The following is a 20,302-nucleotide window of genomic DNA, read 5'->3' as shown; positions in this document are numbered from 1 at the left end:
TTTATTTTATTTTTAAATTCTCAGCAGTGCCATTGGATTGAGCACTGGTAGGAGAGGAACTTCCTGCTGCCATCCTGGCAACTTTTAAGCTGTTTTTAAAAACTAAAATAAAAAATGGGGTGGGGCAGGGGGGAAAAACCCCAGGAAGCCATCTCTGTCACTGACAGAACCTTCCTTCCCCTCTGAAACATTACCCAAAGCAGAATAGAAGTTTCTACCCCAGCTTGCCATTTGAGCCCAGGTGACAAATTGGGAGCAACAGTGTCAGTATTATCCTACAAACAGTTTCTGTACACAAATAGTCGTTATTAGATCCTGGTGTAAAATTGAATTTATGCTAATGCCTATTTATAGGATTTTGGACAACATTATTAACAGGAAATAAACAGAGGCACTTTTTTGTCTTTCGTCTTGTTAAAGTGATTCCCTCCCTCTTCCCCCTTTTTTTTAATTCCAGGCAAATTCTAAGAGAGAACAGCTGTTTGCAAACCTTGCTGCATCACTTGAAGTCTCATAGTTTGACAATAGTCAGTAACGCATGTGGAACCTTGTGGAACCTCTCTGCACGGAATTCAAAGGACCAGGAAGCACTGTGGGACATGGGAGCCGTTAGCATGCTCAAAAATCTCATACATTCAAAGCACAAGATGATAGCCATGGGAAGTGCTGCAGCTCTAAGGAACCTAATGGCAAACAGGCCTGCGAAATATAAAGATGCTAACATCATGTCTCCGGGTTCAAGCTTACCATCTCTTCATGTTAGAAAGCAAAAAGCACTGGAAGCAGAGTTAGATGCTCAACATTTATCTGAGACCTTTGACAATATTGATAACTTAAGTCCCAAAACATCTCATCGTAATAAGCAAAGACACAAACAGAATCTGTACAGTGAATATGTTCTAGATGCTAATCGACATGAAGATGGAGTTTGCAGGTCTGAGAATTTTAATAGTAGCAATGTAACCGTACTTCCACCATATTTAAACACTACTGTACTGCCTGGCTCTTCTTCCTCAAGCAGAGGAAATACAGAGAGTTCTCGGTCTGACAAGGACAGGAGCTTGGATAGAGAGCGTGCAATGGGATTAAGCAGCTATCATTCAGCAACAGAAAATTCTGGGAGCTCCTCTAAACGAATGGGAATGCAGATCTCTACTGCTGCAGCCCAGATTTCCAAAGTGATGGAAGAAGTAAATATGCATATTCCACAAGAAGAGAGAAGCAATGGATCTGTAACTGAAATGCACTGTTTGCCAGAAGATAGGAATGCTTTAAGAAGAACAGCCGCTGCCCATTCTCACACAAATACCTACAACTTCCCTAAATCTGAGAACAGGACATGTCCTGTGCCTTATGCAAAAGTGGAGTATAAGAGAGCATCTAATGATAGCTTAAATAGTGTCAGTAGCAGTGATGGGTATGGTAAAAGAGGACAGATGAAGCCTATTGAATCTTACTCTGAAGATGAAGAGAGTAAATTTTGCAGTTACGGACAGTACCCTGCTGATTTAGCCCATAAAATACACAGTGCTAACCATATGGATGACAATGATGGAGAGCTAGATACTCCAATAAACTATAGCCTAAAATATTCTGATGAGCAATTAAATTCTGGAAGGCAAAGCCCATCACAGAATGAAAGATGGGCAAGACCTAAGCACATAATTGAAGAGGAAATAAAGCAGAATGAACAAAGACAGTCCAGAAGCCAAAGTGGAGCATACCCTGTATACACTGAGAGTAGTGATAATAAACACATGAATTATCAGTCAGCTTTTGGACAGACAGAGTGTGTATCTCCTTTCAGATCAAGGGAATCTAATAGTTCAGAACAGAGCAGAGTTACCTGCAGTCACGGAATGAATCCAAAAGCGAACCAGTCCATATGTCCAGTTGATGATTATGAGGATGATAAGCCAACTAACTATAGTGAACGCTACTCTGAGGAGGAACAGCATGAGGAAGAAGATCATCCAACTAATTATAGCATAAAATACAATGAAGAAGAGCACCATGTAGATCAGCCGATTGATTACAGTCTCAAGTATTCAACAGACGTTCCTCCTTCTGCACAGAAGCCATCTTTTTCTTTTTCAAAGAGCCCTTCAGTACAGAGTACTAAAACAGATCATATTTCATCTAGTAGTGGGAATACATCAACCTCGGCTGGCTCAAAGAGACACAACCAGCTTCATCCAAATTCTGCTCAAAGTAGAGCCGGTCACACCCAGAAGTCTGCGTCCTGCAAAGCACCCTCCATCAACCAGGAAACAATACAGACCTACTGTGTAGAAGATACACCGATATGTTTTTCGAGATGTAGCTCTCTGTCATCTTTGTCATCAGCTGAAGATGAAACAGGACGTGAACAATCCACACGGGCAGGAGATACGGATAACTCTCTGAAGATAGCGGGGATGAAAGAAAATAGCAGGAGTCTGTCTGCAGCAGGTACTGTAAATGAAACCTCTTCAGCCTCACAACACATTAGAACAAAATCAAACAGACTTCAGGCTTCTAGTCTATCTCCTTCTGATTCAGCAAGACACAAAGCTGTAGAATTTTCCTCGGGTGCCAAATCTCCTTCAAAAAGTGGTGCGCAAACTCCTAAGAGCCCACCAGAACATTATGTGCAGGAGACTCCACTTATGTTTAGTAGGTGTACCTCTGTCAGTTCCCTGGATAGTTTTGAGAGCCGTTCGATTGCTAGCTCTGTTCAGAGCGAGCCTTGTAGTGGGATGGTAAGTGGTATTATAAGCCCAAGTGACCTTCCAGACAGTCCTGGGCAAACAATGCCACCAAGCAGAAGTAAAACCCCACCCCCTCCACAAGCAACCCAAGTCAAGAGAGAAACGGTCAAAACAAAAATACCCACCACTGAAAAGAGAGAGTCTGGGCCAAGGCAAACAGCTGTCAATACAGCTGTTCAAAGAGTACAGGTATTGCCAGATGCAGACACTTTGTTACATTTTGCTACAGAAAGTACACCAGATGGATTTTCTTGCTCATCAAGCCTAAGTGCATTGAGTCTTGATGAACCGTTTATACAGAAAGATGTAGAGTTGAGAATAATGCCTCCTGTACATGAAAACGACCATGGGAATGAATCGGAACTTGAACAGCCAAATGACACAAAGGATAATCAAGAGAAGAAGACAGAGAAGCCCACAGAGACTGAAAAGGATATCCTGGATGATTCAGATGAAGATGATATCGAAATATTGGAGGAATGTATTATTTCTGCTATGCCAACAAAATCTTCACGTAAAACCAAAAAGCCTTCACAGATAACTGCTTCAAAAATACCTCCACCTGTAGCCAGGAAGCCAAGCCAGTTGCCTGTGTATAAACTTCTCCCTTCTCAAAGCAGATTGCATTCTCAAAAACATGTTAGTTTTACACCTGGAGATGATATGCCACGCGTGTATTGTGTTGAGGGAACGCCAATAAATTTCTCAACGGCTACATCGCTGAGTGATCTCACCATAGAATCACCACCCAATGAATTGGCTAATGCAGAGACAACTGGTACATTGATGGAACCTGCAGAATTTGAAAAGAGAGATACCATTCCCACAGAAGGCAGAAATACTGATGATGCTCAGAGAGGGAAAAAGTCAGCTGGGACTACTATTGCATTGGATGATGACAAAGCAGAAGAAGGTGATGATATTCTTGCAGAATGCATTAATTCTGCTATGCCAAAAGGGAAAAGTCACAAACCTTTCAGAGTGAAAAAGATAATGGATCAAATCCAGCAAGCATCTACATCCTCATCAGTAGGTGCCAAAAATCAGCTAGAAGTTGAGAAAAAGAAACCAACTTCACCAGTAAAACCCATACCCCAAAGTAATGAGTATAGAGCACGCTTACGAAAAACCACAGAGCCAAAAAGTAATTTTAGTAGTGAAAGAACCTATACAGACAACAAAGAGACAAAGAAACAAAACCTTAAAAATAGCTCAAGGGACTTCAATGAAAAACTTCCAAACAATGAAGAGCGTGCAAGAGGAAGCTTTGCATTTGATTCCCCCCATCATTACACTCCAATTGAAGGAACTCCTTTTTGTTTTTCGCGTAATGACTCTTTGAGTTCTCTGGACTTTGACGACGAAGTGGATCTTTCAAGGGAAAAGGCAGAACTGAGAAAGGGGAAAGAAAGGGAAATTAAACCTAGTACCAATGCAGAACATCAGTCTGTAAGCCAGCAGTCAAGCAGTAGAATGCAAGCTTGCCAAAAACACACTCCAGCAGGAAGAAAGCAACCCAAAACTCTGATGCAGAAGCAAACTCCATTCTCTCAGTCATCCAAAGATATTTCAGAAAGGGCTGCAGCTTCCGATGAGAAAACGCAAAATTTTGCAATAGAAAATACTCCTGTTTGCTTCTCTCGCAATTCATCTCTGAGTTCTCTCAGTGATATTGATCAAGAAAACAACAATAACAAAGAAAGTGAACCCAGAGAACAAATGGAACCATCTGATGCACAGATAGAACCAAGTAGACCACAAGTTTCTGGCTACGCTCCTAAATCATTTCATGTTGAAGATACTCCTGTGTGTTTTTCAAGAAACAGTTCCCTCAGTTCCCTTAGTATTGACTCAGAGGATGATCTTCTACAGGAGTGTATTAGTTCTGCCATGCCTAAAAAGAAAAAGCCTTCTAGAACAAAATCAGACAGTGAAAAAAACAGCTCCAGAAATATGGGAGGCATTTTGGCAGAAGACCTGACACTAGATTTGAAGGATATACAAAGGCCTGATTCAGAACATGGTTTCTCACCAGATTCAGAAAATTTTGACTGGAAAGCTATTCAAGAAGGTGCAAATTCTATTGTTAGCAGCTTACATCAAGCTGCTGCAGCAGCATCGCTGTCTAGACAAGCCTCATCGGACTCTGATTCAATCCTTTCATTAAAATCTGGAATTTCCTTAGGATCACCCTTTCATCTTACACCCGACCAAGAAGAAAAACCTTTTACTAGTAATAAGGGTCCAAGAATTATTAAACCAGGGGAGAAGAGTACACTGGAAACAAAGAAAGTAGAATCTGAAAATAAAGGTATCAAAGGAGGAAAGAAAGTGTATAAAAGCATGATCACAGGTAAAGCTCGTTCTAATTCAGAACTTACAAGTCATTTGAAACAGCCTTTGCAAACCAATATGCCCTCAATCTCCCGAGGTAGGACAATGATTCATATTCCTGGAGTTCGAAATAGCTCCTCAAGTACAAGTCCAGTTTCTAAAAAAGGGCCTCAACTAAAGAGTGCAACTTCCAAAAGTCCTAATGATAACCAGACTTCTACTAGTTCTCCCAGAGTAGCCAAACCATCTGTAAAACCTGAGCCAAGTCCTATTTCCAGGCAGCCATCTCAACAGGGTGGATCAAGTAAAGGACCTTCTAGGTCAGGATCTAGAGATTCCACACCTTCTAGACCACAACAGCAACCCTTAACCAGACCTCTGCAGTCTCCTGGCCGAAATTCAATTTCACCCGGCAGAAATGGCATAAGTCCCCCCAATAAACTCTCCCAGCTGCCACGGACATCTTCTCCAAGTACGACTTCCACTAAGTCTTCCGGTTCAGGAAGAATGGTATACACCTCTCCAGGCAGACAGATGAGCCAGCAAACTGTGGGGAAACAAACTGGGTTGCCCAAAAGTACCAGTGGTATTCCCAGAAGTGAATCTGCCTCAAAAGGATTGAACCAAATTTCTGGTATCAGCGGATCAAACAAGAAGTCTGATGTATCTCGAATGTCATCGGCCAAATCTAGTGGGAGTGAATCTGATAGATCTGAGAGACCTGTTTTGGTCCGCCAGTCAACTTTTATTAAAGAAACTCCAAGTCCCACTCTAAGAAGGAAATTGGAAGAGTCTGCCTCGTTTGAATCTTTGTCACCTTCCAGACCAGACTCTCCTACACAGTCCCAAACACAGACTCCAGTTTTAAGCCCATCCCTTCCAGATATGTCTTTATCTACTCATTCAGCCATCCAAGCTGGTGGTTGGCGAAAGTTACCTCCTAGCCTGAGTCCTTCTTTGGAATACAGTGATGGGAGACCAACAAAACGGCATGACATAACTCGGTCTCACTCGGAGAGTCCTTCCAGGCTGCCAATTAACAGATCGGGGACTTGGAAGCGCGAACATAGTAAACATTCCTCATCACTTCCTCGTGTGAGCACCTGGCGTAGGACTGGAAGTTCTTCCTCAATTCTTTCGGCTTCTTCAGAATCCAGTGAGAAGGCAAAGAGTGAGGATGAAAAGCAACATGTAAGTTCTTTTTCTGGACTCAAGCAATCTAAAGAGAGTCAAGCGCCCACAAAAGGTACTTGGCGGAAGATTAAAGAGAACGAAATTCCTCAGATAATGACGAGTCCTCCTCAGAATTCCTCACCAGGTGCTACCAATGGTTCTGATTCAAAAACTCTCATTTACCAGATGGCACCTGCCGTCTCAAAGACAGAAGATGTTTGGGTGAGGATTGAGGACTGCCCTATTAATAATCCTAGATCTGGAAAATCTCCCACAGGGAACACGCCCCCTGTTATTGACAGTGTTTCGGAGAAAGGGAATGTGAATAGCAAAGATCTTAACGGAAAACAAAATGCAGGGAATGGAAATGTCCCTGTTCGTACTGTGGGTTTAGAAACCCGCCTGAATTCATTTATTCAAGTAGATAGTCCAGACAAGAAAGGAACGGAAACGAAACCTTTGCTAGGCAACCCCGCCCTTGCCCCAGAGACTAGTGAAAACACTGTTAATGAACGTACGCCATTCAGTTCCAGCAGCTCAAGCAAACACAGTTCGCCCAGTGGTGCTGTTGCGGCAAGAGTGACTCCTTTCAACTACAATCCAAGCCCCAGAAAAAGCAGCGTGGATAATACTTCCAGTTCCACTCGGCCATCGCAGATACCAACGCCAGTGAATAACAGCACAAAAAAACGAGATTCAAAGACTGAAGGTACAGATTCAAGTGGTGCCCAAAGTCCTAAGCGTCATTCTGGATCCTACCTGGTAACTTCTGTTTAACAAAGAATTTTCATGTGTTAATGCTATATGTGAAACTTTTTAATAAAACTATACAAAGTTGGGGTTTTTTCTTTTGTAAATAGCTTTGATTCTTGTAGAGGGTCCTTGTTCTGGAAGCCATATTTGATATTCTTTGTCTTCACTAATAATATTTGAGGGAGTCCCAATTTATTATTTAGCAATAAAATTGCTAAAGCGATTATATTTGTACAGTATGTTTTACATATATTTAATTAACATCCCATACCTTTAATTGTTTAGGTGGGGTGGGGGTGGGGGTATTCAGGAAAGATGAACAGAGATTAAAAGAGAGAAATCTATTGCTATATCACTCATTTCTAGATTTGCAAAATGACTAAACTACATCAGGGAGAAATTGGTATTTATGCAAAAAAAAAAAAAAAAGTATTTGTGAAGCCACTTAACCTTATAATTAATCATGTGGCTGTGAAATTCACAGTAATATGGTTTCTGCTGAACAAGCCTGTTTTTTCTGCATGGATAGAACTGATGGTTCATTTTCTGAAATGATGATAAGCATTTCTGTGGTCACATAATGTGCATAGATAGTTATGGTGTAATGATTTACCTTTTGGTTTTGTGCTCCAAAAAAAGAAGAAAAAAAGGAAAATCTGTGTATGTGTAACACTTGAACAAAATTATTTTACCAGAACTAGATTTTAACTGACAGTAGGTAGGACTTTTGCTATGCTGTAACTTGTTGTATATTCTGGTATTTGAGGTGAGATGGCTGCTCTTTTATTAATGAGACATGGGTGAAGTCTCAACAGAACTAAATGAACATTTCAGAATAAATTATTGCTATATGTACATTTTGTTGTGTGTTACTTTTGCAGTACATAAGAAATCGATGTTTTAGTATTTTTGAGGAATATTCGTATTATGTATTAATGCACTTACTCAAGGCTTGTTGGGGATAATCTATATTACATTGAAGTCAGTAGAAATATTCACATCAATTTTAATGGATCTGGATTGCACCCATTGCCCGATACAGACACTGGTACTCTTCCAGTTTATAGTTGCTGTTAATAGACTCATGTATATCTACAGCATTGGTGTTTTCAGTTGAGATTTTAATTGGTTCCAGGTACAGAAAGAGGCTTAAAGTAGTACTTCCACATATATATATACATATACATACACACACAGCTTAGAGTGCTATTTGGTGTACAAATAAGAGTTTTTCAGCTTTGAAGAAAATGGGGGAGGGGGTTAAGATTGGAAGCTTATTTCAAGTTTGTGGCATTTAAATAATAAAAAAGAAATTGGGTAATACTTTGAGACTAATATACTAAATGCAAGTGTCTTATTAGAAAGTAAGATTTGTACATTAAACCACACTAACTTTGGTTTAACTCTAACTAACTTTGTATTCACATATGCTTTGTCTTAAGAGACCTTCATTAGACTGTTTACAACAGAAGTACTCTGCTAAACTTAAGTGCCTCTATTCAAAAATAGCAAAATGCGTGTGCACGAGATTACAATAGTAAGCAAGTCAGTTTTGTGTCTCAGGCTGGTTTTCATTATTAAAATCGTACATGTAATTGTTTAATAGAAGGGTTCATAATCTGCTGACAAATGTCCTCAGATACGCCATCTTAACCATTGACATTGGGGCGGGGGTTCTTATCGTACGACACACTAGAGAAAGTGATTTTGTATCAGTTATAATTTTCCAAAACCTGTTAAACTCTATATTAAGCTAAAATGATATTAACAAATAACATGCATTTTCAATCAATTAAACGGTCCGGTTGAAACATCAGACTTAAATCATGATTTACATTAAGAGGGCACAATGCAGCAAGCCTTGGGCCTACTCACTCTCCCCTATCCTCTGGCATGGGTGCAAGGAGGAAATATGAAGCTTACACTTTTGCTTTTGATTAGCCACAGCTTAAGTGCGATATCCAAGTCCTAAACTGGTAAACTATGGTTAGTGAAAACAAGCCAGCTTTGTAAACTGTGTTTTGAAGTTGGCTTGTTTCCTCTACCCATCATTAAGACTATTTACATCATTAAGACTATTTACACATTGACTGGGTTTGGCTGTCTAAAATAGAAATGACAATTTCTGCATTCTTCATAGCAGAATGCAAGGCCAAGGCTTTCTGTTGTTCATCCTTGTAACTGTAAACCATGGTTTAATATTAGAGGCAAACACCTAATTTGACTCCCCCCCTTTAAAAAATGGCACATAGATTAGCTGATTAATCCAAAAAGGCTTTTAAAAAGCCGGTTTACAAGAGAGTAAAAATAAGTAAGCTTACAAGTGGGATATCTCTTAATAAAAATTATTGTTTAAGAAAATACACACCTCCCTATTCCTGATTCTCCATCAAGACTATATGGGTGGGATTCACCTGACAAACCTCATCAATGGAAGCCCCACACAAGGGCTTACATCAGGCATGGCCAAACTTGGCCCTCCAGCTGTTTTGGGACTACAATTTCCATTATCCTTGACCACTAGTCCTGTTAGCTAGGGATGATGGGAGTTGTAGTCCCAAAACAGCTGGAGGGCCAAGTTTGGCCATGCCTGGTTTACACAATGGGGCTTCCCCCCCCAAACCACATGCCCCCCAGTTGGCTCGGGTGTGCTTGTCACGAGAACCACCAAAACAACATGCACGTGGAAGGGAGCCGGAATTGATCTGTCTGATAAACTGATTCACTTGTGCAGGCGAACATTCGTCTTAGTGTGACATTGAATTCCACTCTATGTGTATTTATTACTTATACTTTTTGCCTTTTTAAATGGGCATATATAGTGGGCATACCATATTGGTAGACTATCTTATGTGGATTGATCCCTGCCTATCTTACAGTTTTTATGATACATTTATGTATCTGTTTCGGTGTAACTTATGTACCACATCCAATATGGATTAATCAATAGGATCAGAATTTGTTCATATATATGATTCCCTTCCACTTCCCTCCCCACAGCTGTTAAAATGGGGAGCACAGCTAGGGGAAATCCCACCAAAGCGGTTGCATGTATCCTCTGTTGTTGACTACCAGTCTTGAATGGCTACTTGACATCACTGATGCTCTTAAATTTGTACTTGCTAATTACTGCTATTTTTACTTCTAATGAATTTAATCACTAGTTTATAGGTCTGATGCACCACACAGTATGGGCAAAGCCAGGTCAAGAAACTCAAAGCATCTTCTTTTCAATTCCATTTGACTCTCCTAAAGCTTTTCTGCTTCCACCCTGAGCTTTGGAACGGAAATTCTCCATTCCTTTGATAGCTGTGAGTCACTGTACAAGCCAAGAGCTTTCTTTTCTGTAATTAAATTCTGACTTCAACTGAAATAAAATGAAATTAACTAATAATTTGATAAGATTAATTTCATCTTTTTTTAAGCCAGGAAAACCACAAATGTGCAAAGTGTCATGTTCAATTTTTTCTTTTTTTACAATAAGTGTACCTTTAGTTTCAATGTATACAGACATAATAAATGCAGACATATTTATTTTAAGGCTGTGACCATATCTGTATTTTAAGCCTATTATTGCCCATACCTTTCCTTTTAAGATTATTCATTGAACTGTGATTAACTTGAGTCTTCAATGAAATAATTTATTGTTGCAAGTTATGTACTTTATACTTTTTCAGAAACCTGTAAACTATGCTTTACTATTCATAATGTAATGTCAGTATTCTGATACATTTTCATTTCTCTGACAAACCCACCGTGACTTAAGATCTCTGAGGTAGTTGTTTTCAAAGTAGTATCTCTGACTATTGACATGTCTGAGAAGTTAACTTGAATTTCTATGTATATTTTTAATGTATGAAAATGAAAAAATTAAAAATTGAAATTTTGTGTTTAACAGAAATTAATTCATAACTGTATACTTGAATGACTTCAAGGTTAGAGTTCTCAGTTTTTCGGTGTTGCTCATGGGTCATGTACATAAAAAGCTTCCAAAGTGAGCATGTTCAGTCCAAAAACCTTTATGTATGTGTTACATGTAAATATACAGCAAACTGCCATTAATAAAATCCAAGATATTTAGGTGTGTCTTTAATAAGTCACCTTAACTCCTTCTTAAGCCAGGTATCATTGTATAGACAAACAATTGCAAATTCAAGATTGGCTATAGTTTGCTCTGCTTCTGCTTTGTGTTAGCTGTCGGCAAGAATGGATATTTGAACAGAATTAGACTATGTAAAATAGAATCTGAGGATGATAAATAAATTCTGTTTGAGAGGGCAAGATAGTTAACAAACCCAGTGGAGATCTTTGCTTAACATGTCAACTTTCAGAGCTCATCTCAATCTTCAGGGCAATATTAATTTTACAGTGTCTGTATTAACTGTCAAGCAAGCACACTTTTCAAGAATACATACCACATTTTCACAGCTTAGAGTTAATAAATGTGTATGGACAATACACTTGTCACTTGTCTGTCGCCCTCTTTAAAATGTTCTTCTCTGGACCAAAAGGTAGTGAGTGACAGCTTTTAAGTGGAGAATCCCGTGGTGTTTTTTATATATATATAAAACAACAATCTTTTTGATGTAGCCTCTTTAAGCTTCTTGATGGTGACCTTTATGATGTATCCTCAATCTTGAGCCAAGAAGGGATGTTAAAGGCCCTGTACACAAGCCGCCTCCTGAAAAAGGGCTAAAATACTAACATGGCCAAATGCTTTTTCTTTTTTTAAAAAACCAAACCAATAAATAAATAAACATCTGTGTGAGTGTATGATTTTGTAATTAATTTGTTCGCATATTAATTTGTTCCTGGACTTTATTTTTAGAGCACTTTTCACATTTTCCTTTCAGTTTCTCTTCTCCAAACTGTGAATCAATAGCTGCATGTTTAGCTGAGCATGCTTACACATCACAGCTCCTTGTCAATATGCCTTTACTATCATTTGTTCATTACAGTGAAATATGGAATTAGACCTAGAATTAGATCCATTAAAGATATGAAGATGCCAACAGAAATGGAACAGCGTATTGCCCTAAAACACCGTTAGTGGGGCGCCATATTGCATTTAGCTTTTTTCTGATTCAAGTAGGTTTGCCCATTCATGCTAATGGGAGATGTGTGCATGCTTAGCATTATAATCTTTGCACCAGGGTTAAACTTGGAGCTCACAATTTGTGATCAGATAATTCCTAGGTGTTTTCAATTTCGCTTCCTGCATTCTATTTTACGCAAAACCTTTTTGCAATTTAATTCTTATTTCTGAAGTTCTTGCCGTTCCTCCCAGCTTTATGTCATCTGAAGTTTTTTCTTCTTTTCTAAATTATGTGTTTTACCATAAAACCGACATATGGTCTGATTCCACCTGTACCCCAATTTCTTATATACCAACAGTTTTACAGTGAGGTGTAACTTGTTTCATTTGAAATGCATTCTTTCAGCTTAAATTGTGTTGATTTAAGATTTTGAGCCACTGACAGATGTTCTATCAAAGGTCTTGTTAGCATGATCCTATGTTGGGATTTAAAATGAAAATTTTGTTTTGTTCTGTATCCCCTTACTCTAAAGAGCATGGCTTCAGGATTCCTGGAACAGAAAACAAAATGGGGAAAATCATCTTCAAATACCGTTCGATGTTTAGAAACTTGTCTTATACAGAGCCATAATACTGGTTCCATCTAGTTCAGTATTGTCATTGGTGACCTGTCTGCAGTCGGTATTTTAGACGAGGGTCATTCCCAATCTTACCAGGAGATTGAACCTGTGAGCTTTCTGTAAGGTATGTGTTCTATCATTCAGCTACTGCCTTCCCAGACTCTGTTGCTGGAAATAGTAATAACTACAATCTAGACAAAATTCAGTGGGAGAGATTTAAGCACATGTGTATTCCTTCCATTGAAATCTGTGGCAGTCTAATATTTAGGCTAGATCAGTGGTTTCCATACTTTCCCCTCATGGACTCGAAAATTGCTGAGGGTCTTTGCAGACCACTTATTTTTGCTTTGTAGGTGCTAGGTGCTGTATGGTTTTTAAATGTATCTTTACAGAAACACCATTGAGGACATGGTTCACAGACCACTGTTTGGGAATTCCTAGATAATGTCTCAACATTTGAAATTTTAAAAACAAACCCTACAATTTCAGTATAAATATTAGGCATTAGCTATAGTTCATGAGCAATAGTTATATTTAAAGCTTGATGACCTTTGCAGAAAACATTCACATTGAGTTTAACTCCACTACCAGAAAGCTGGATTCACTTAAGATACCTAAAACACATTCCACCCTACTTACCCTTTTATGAGATTCCGCAGTCCGAGGAACATCATTTCCCTATAACCCACACTGTGTATGCTTCCTTCCCCCCTATTTTGAATTCTAATGTTAGGATGAGGTTGCTAGTTCCCAATATGCTCAGGTTTGTTGTGCCTACAGTTGTACCTTGGTTTTCAAACGCTTTGGTACTCGTACATTTTGGCTCCCATACGCCGCACACCCAGAAGTAAGTGTTCCGGTTTGTGAACTTTTTTGGAAGCCGAATGTCTGACATAGCTTCTGCTTGACTGCAGGAAGCTCCTGCAGCCAATCGGAAGCTGCACCTTGGTTTTTCAACCGTTTTGGGAGTGGAACGGACTTCCGCAACGGATTAAGTTTGAGAACCAAGGTACGACTGTATTTTGGGGAGCAGACACTGGGAAACTGTCAGGTCAGGTATACAGACTGTTTGACATTTCTTTAAATGAGCTTCGTAATGACAGCAGAAGTCTAGGGAGTGGTCTTCAAATCCTTAAGCTGCAGGGAAATCCAAACAATTGCCACTATTACATCATTCCCTTCCGAAAGATAAAAAATTAGTTATTAATTTAATGTAGCGTTGAGGTTTTTTTCATATCTCGAGGTTCTGGAGCTCTCGTAGCTTTTCATCCAATCAAGAAATATGCCGTCTGTGCACATACAAATGTAGTTCTGCTTGGAATCGACTAAAGACTCAGCTGTATTTTTCAGGACTGATCTGCTTTTTGTTGGGAGGTGCCACCACTCTGTCTGCATAATCCCTTCCTGTCCCATCTGTTAATTGATCTGTGTTATAAGCTTCTCTTAGCCATTCCTGCCAGATGAATGAATGATAATGACCACCTTAGGCAATTCAGCGCTTTCCAATACTCTTGATGGGTGTTTGTATGTGTTGGGAAAACTAGAGAGCAGAGCCTTGCACACCCATTCTTCTTACAACAGATTGTTTTCAGAAAGCTTAACCTAAAATATATAGTCTGACTGTACATGGAGTATACTATTCTCTGCTTGTTAAGGGCTACTTCCCATGTTGGTAAAGGTAAAGGGACCCCTGACCATTAGGTCCAGTCATGACCGACTCGGGGGTTGCGGCGCTCATCTCGCTTTATTGGCTGAGGGAGCCAGCGTATAGCTTCTGGGTCATGTGGCCAGCATGACTAAGCGGCTTCTGGTGAAGCAGAGCAGCACACGGAAACGCCGTTTACCTTCCCGCTGGAGCAGTACCTATGTATCTACTTGCACTTTGACGTGCTTTTGAACTGCTAGGTTGGCAGGAGCAGGGACCGAGCAACAGGAGCTCACCCCGTTGCGGGGATTCGAACCGCCGACCTTCTGACGCGGGACACGGGTGGCGTTGTGGGTTAAACCACAGAGCCCAAGGACTTCCCATGTTACTTTTCCCTATTTGTGTTTTGAGAATTCTAGGATACAGAGTTGCCTGGAAAATGGCTGAAGGCTTGTACAGTCATACCTCAAAAGTCGAACAGAATCTGTTTCGGAAGTCCGTTTGACTTCAAAAATGTTCGGAAACCAAAGCACGGCTTCTGATTGGCTGCAGGAAGCTCATGCAACCGATTGGAAGCCGTTGGGTGTTCGGCTTCCAAAAACAGTTTGCAAACCAGAACACTCACTTCCAGGTTTGTGGCGTTTGGGAGGCAAAACGTTCGAGAACTAAGCTGTTCGAAAACCAAGGTACGACTGTAATGTGAAAGTGGTCTGATGCGGTTCTGCAGTAGCAAGGAACTTTGCTAATGTATACCTCAGACTCTGTCAAACATGTATATGACAAACCCTGCTCCATTGACGAATAAGCACAGGACGCCTTTGCCTGGTGGCGCTGTGGCCCGTAGATTGCAGCAAAATACTGGGCAAGGTCTTGCCCAGTATCTTATCTGTGTGATGGGCTCATGGGAAAAAGCTGTCCCATGAGCCCTTACTGCAGGGAGGAGGGGAAAGCCTATATGATGCTTCCCCTGGAGCTCATTTTGCTTTGAGAGCTTCCTGCCCACTTGCCCTCTGGTTAGAGCCTTCACTGAGCAATTTTGGGTTGCTGGTTGACAGGGCCAGAAATGTTTTTTTCTCTTACTTGATTGGCACTTGGTTGGGGATTTTTTAGCATATTCCACAGTGAAATATGCATTTCCTTGGTTAGGCGGTAGAAATCAGCAGAAAGGGCATTGGTCAGGATCAATATAGTATAGTGGACACCCCCGTAAGGCACCTGAGGGGAGGATTGACCACGGCAAACCCAAGCAAGGGTTCGTCATCTGCACCCTGGTCCCCCAGTGAGACCTCGTTTGCTTGGCTTGCACCACAACAAGGTTCAACATTGGCCGACTCCCATCATACAGGTTTGGAGCAGTCCAAACCCAGTGGATCCATGCCATCAACATGGGCTTATGGAATGATGAACTGATCCTGGGACGCAATGCCATGCCAACCTTTGTCCTGCCTGCTGCCATCAATAAAAGTTTGGCCTGATTTTATCCCATCACCGTTGAACAGTTATTTTGCTGCTCTTATGAGTCACATAATGCGCCTGCCTGGGCAAAGACATGGCCAGATTTTGGAACAGTGTTGAGTTTTAAACACATTTAAAAGAACAAGTACAGGGAGAAGAAGTTGTTACGGTAAGCTTCTCTGTACGATGCAACATAGTAAAACATGCAAGTATTTTAAATTAATGCTTACTGTTACACGATACATTCCAGATTAGATTTGATAAAGAACCTTAATTTTAATTCAGATCAGTTTCGGTTGAGCACAACTATCCCCATCTAAAGAATTTGGCGTGTGCCTCACTTGCTTAAGCATTCTCATTACTAAACCCTTTTGAAAGCACAACTAGAACTAAATCAGCATGTGTGTTCAGTGATAAAGAATTGAAACATGATAACAGCTTACTAAAGATAGGAACATGGTTGTAAATTTCCCAGTGAAATTGTTAGAGAAATATGACTTGTGCAGCACACTCGAATTACTTTAATTGTACATTTTCTTGATACAATTGTATTTAAAATCAGTTACGTTTCCAAACCTAAACTAATTGCTGATTTCATTCCTTACCAGTGCTGTTGCTCCATTTAATGATTAATGAGTGAGGAGGTTGGGTGACTCTTGGGATTTGCCCTGGCTGTTTGCAGGCAGCAGTGTGATCATCAATGTACACAGCTGGAGCAGTAATTGCCTGTTGAGACTTGCAGTGCACAGTTAATGTCTTTCTATTTGGATATCAAAACATTAACATGTTGTTAGACAGGGCTTGTACTGCTTGAATCCAGGTTGCCTTTAAAAGGAGCAAAATATTTGGAAAACTACACTTGATAGATCTGCTATTTGCATGGCTTATCGGCCTTTTGCATTTCCCCTGAAAATTAAATCTTTCCTTTCATTTTAAAATGTGTTGTACATCTTGGTGGGTCTCCAGCGTAAGTGTATGTAACAATGATGTGCAGTCACACAGGACCAGGAATTCCTGTCTTGTCTCCTCAGTCAAAATGTTAATTCCTATCTTAGTCTTTTCCTGACTTGATTACTATTGTCTCGCTTCAGTCTTCCTCCCTCTCTCCATAATTTTGCCGCAGCCATAGTCATTCACCTCTCAGCATTGCTCAGACCACACAATACCTACACACTTTCTTATTGTTTCCTCCCCACATGTTTAGAGTAACATGTACCATGTACATCTATGGCACTGTATAAACAAGTCAACAAAGGCAGAGCACAATCAAGTATCAATAAATGAGTATGTACCAAAGTATACTGGAATGAAAGCATTGAAGAAACTAGAGGGCAGTAAGTAGAAAATGTATTCATAAAAGTAGCAGGTGGGGACTTTGATCTAGAGATTTCAAGCTGCAAAAGTGAAATATATTTCTGCTCTGGGGGGAGAGTCCCAGTGAATCCTCACAGGGGTGGGAAATCTTTTTCAGCCCAAGGCTTGGGTTCTCTCATGAGCAACGTTCTAGGGTCTGCATGGCAGCAGTTGGCAGGAACAGAGGCAAAGTGAGTGGCATAACAGATGACAGCTACTTTTTGTACAGTAGGCTACATTGCAGAAGATACTACACCCCTCTCCACATCTTCATCAGGTAAGCAAGAGGTACTGTCATCACAGTTCAAGGCCACATTCTGTCAGGTATAAGCATTCAAGGAGAATGAGAAGCAGGACTAATATGGCCTGTGGCTCCTCTATGACTAATGTGAACTGCTGAACCTTTGCAGCAGGGAGACTGCTGTACAGTCTCAAAAACCTTGGCTCCCGAACGATCGAAACCCAGAAGTGAGTGTTTCAGTTTTCTAGCATTCTTTTGGAACCCGAACATCCAATGCGGGTTCCGCGCTTTGGTTTCCAAACGTTTTGGAAGTTGAACGGACTTCTGGAACAGATTCTGTTCATCTTCCAAGGTACAACTGTACTGTATTATCAGGATCTAATCATCTGGGAAGCCTACATGGGTATAACAATCTCCCTGCTGCAAAACTTCAGCCCTAAGGAACTGGAAAAGTAAACATGCATCTGTAAAAGAATAGCTTTCAGAAATAAGGTGGCTGTGTAAATTTACTTGGAAAAATCTTTGTTCTGACAAAATCAATGCGAAAGGTGGAAGATTTTTTTTTACTATTGAATTTAAAAGACTAGCTTGGATGGTGTGCAAAAGCACAACAGGCATTGCTCTAAATGACTGACTGGATATTATGGAGAGTCGTAAAACAGAACCACGCCGGGGAAATATGTATGGGAAGGAATAAAGAAAGGAGAAAGGGTGACCCTTTTGTGGTTTTGGATTGTAGCCAGGGAAATAAAATGTGTGTTTTCTTCTTCTTACATGAATTGTAATATTTTGTGCATGTTGAATAATTGCATTTAATAAAACGTCTGTAGAGACATAGCACTCAGATTTAAGAAAATATTGCAATAAAACTTCCAGCTGACTGGGAAAACACAGTTAATATTGAGTCTCGTAGCACCTTTAAAGGCTAGCACATTTATTATAGCATGGTCCACAAAAAACCTATGCTATAAATGTGCCAAGTCTTAAGGGTGTCACAAGACTCTGTATATTTAACAGAGTTCGAGGTCTAAGTATTATTTGCAAAAAGTGCATTGCAACGCAGAGCAGAGAGTCAAGCCTATGCAGTCTCTGCTGGGAAATGCATTTGGAATTTTAAAGCAAACTGATGTATCTTCTCTGTTTATGTAAGCTTTAAATGCAGCCTTTGATGTTCTGTTTCCTGCCCTGACATGTATTTTTAAAAATGTAATTTTATCTAAGGTTTCACTGACAATTGGCCTGACTGACAACTGTAACATACAGCCAAATGTTAATGTTACATTCTCAGCATAGCTGAACCTTTATATAGAACCAAAGCCACAGCAGATTGCAGCAGCATGAAACAGTGGGGCGTATCCCACGTTTCCCCAGTGTCAGCATTATCTGTTAGCATCTTAAGCAGCAATTACAGTTTACGCAGGTGTGTCTAGTGACATTCCTTTGTAGTGGTTCTATTAATATTTGATGACAAAGACACTATTGCTGCATTGACATAAAGCACGGGCAGAGAAGTGAAATTCATACATGAAGCCTTGCTATGAATGCAAATTAGGTTTGCTTGGTTCCCTGAGGGAGATCCTTGAGGCTGCACAGTTACTCGAGACAAAGTTCCATTGAACAGATTAGATTTATGACTGAGTAAAAAAAATACATAGGATGACACTAAGAGCACTAAAGAGCTCATCTGCAAAAGTTTTCCATTAGATATTATTTTATGGCATGTTGTAAAACAGGCCAGAGAGGTCCCTTTTATAAATAAAACTTACACCCAAAAATAGTGGAATGTGTTAAACACTTGTGAACAATATTTTAGACCTGAAACCATCAAATTTACCCATTTGTGCCATCTGGAATGGAATGGCCTGAAACACCAACTTCCTGTCTGTCTGTCTGTCTGTCTGTCTGTCTGTCATCTATTTACTATATCGCCCTTCATCCAAGGATCACAAGGTGATTTATAATACAAAAACAGAAAAATACATAACATAGTAACAAACAAAAAAACAATACCTGCCTACACACAGTTCAAAAGGCAAAAGGTTGGTTGATTAGCCAAAGGCCTGGGAGAAGTTTTTGCCTGGTGTCTGTTTAAACCAATCAAATTCAGAAACTATACATGGATAAATAGGATTGATGCAATAAGCCATGAAATGTCTCCAGGGACAATAAACAGCATTTTGAAAAAAAGAAAAATGGCCTTGATTGCCAGCCAAATGCTAACCAAACCAACCAAGTTCACAAGTCACATTGGAGCAGATGGGAATGATGCTATATCTGATGGTTATCTGATGCTCTGCAATACTGCTTATCCCCCACCTTACCAACCAACGCCACCATCCTTTTCTAATGCCAACCACCCTCCAGTGGAAAACTAGGCTTGTATCCAGCGATGTTGTCCTATTAGTGCAAGAAGTTCCACCTGTGCAATGAAACTTCCTCTCCCATCCCACGCTCCAATCTGTTCTGGGAGGATCCCAGACACAACCCCTAGAGAACATGCAAAGATTATAAGAAATAGTTACCTCAGCCAAGAGTGTTTTATTACAAGCCATAGAAAAGGGGTAACAGCTAGCCCACATCACACCAAGAAGTTTTGGCTGCCGGAAATGTGTTTACACACACACACACCAATCCTCTGATTCTGTGATGCCAATTTTTTTATGGTGTCCCAAATTAATTAACCTTATATTACTAACTACTCCTATATTACTAACTAACCCCCTCCCTACAATACTGTGGTGGCAAAAGGTTCTCTTTGTGGCCCTATCTTTAAAACAAAAACCAAAAACCTGACTTCTCTTGAAAGTAACTCGCGGTGATGCTGAAACGTGTTGTGCGCCATCCAACCCACCCTGCAACTTATCCATTTAAAAAAAACACCAAACGATTTAAAACAGCGTAGAATAGATGATGAGCATAGAAGCCAACTCCTAACGGATGAGG

At 40.2% G+C, this 20,302-nt stretch overlaps 1 protein-coding gene across 4 annotated transcripts in view; it reads left to right on the top strand.

Moving 5' to 3' along the window:
• APC (APC regulator of WNT signaling pathway) overlaps positions 1-11,090 on the top strand; it is a 62,406-nt gene extending 51,316 nt beyond the window's left edge. For all 4 annotated transcript variants that reach the window (XM_083403567.1, XM_083403568.1, XM_083403569.1 and 1 more), the window contains one exon: positions 458-11,090. In XM_083403567.1, the coding sequence (XP_083259693.1) occupies positions 458-7,034 (6,577 nt within the window). In that variant the 3' untranslated portion in view covers positions 7,035-11,090. The remainder of the gene's footprint in view (positions 1-457) is intronic.
• Positions 11,091-20,302: the final 9,212 nt, after the last annotated feature.

The sequence above is a fragment of the Podarcis tiliguerta genome (genome assembly GCF_965153285.1).
Source record: "Podarcis tiliguerta genome assembly, chromosome: 11".
Lineage (NCBI taxonomy): Eukaryota > Metazoa > Chordata > Lepidosauria > Squamata > Lacertidae > Podarcis > Podarcis tiliguerta.
This window is presented reverse-complemented; position numbering and strand designations above follow the sequence as displayed.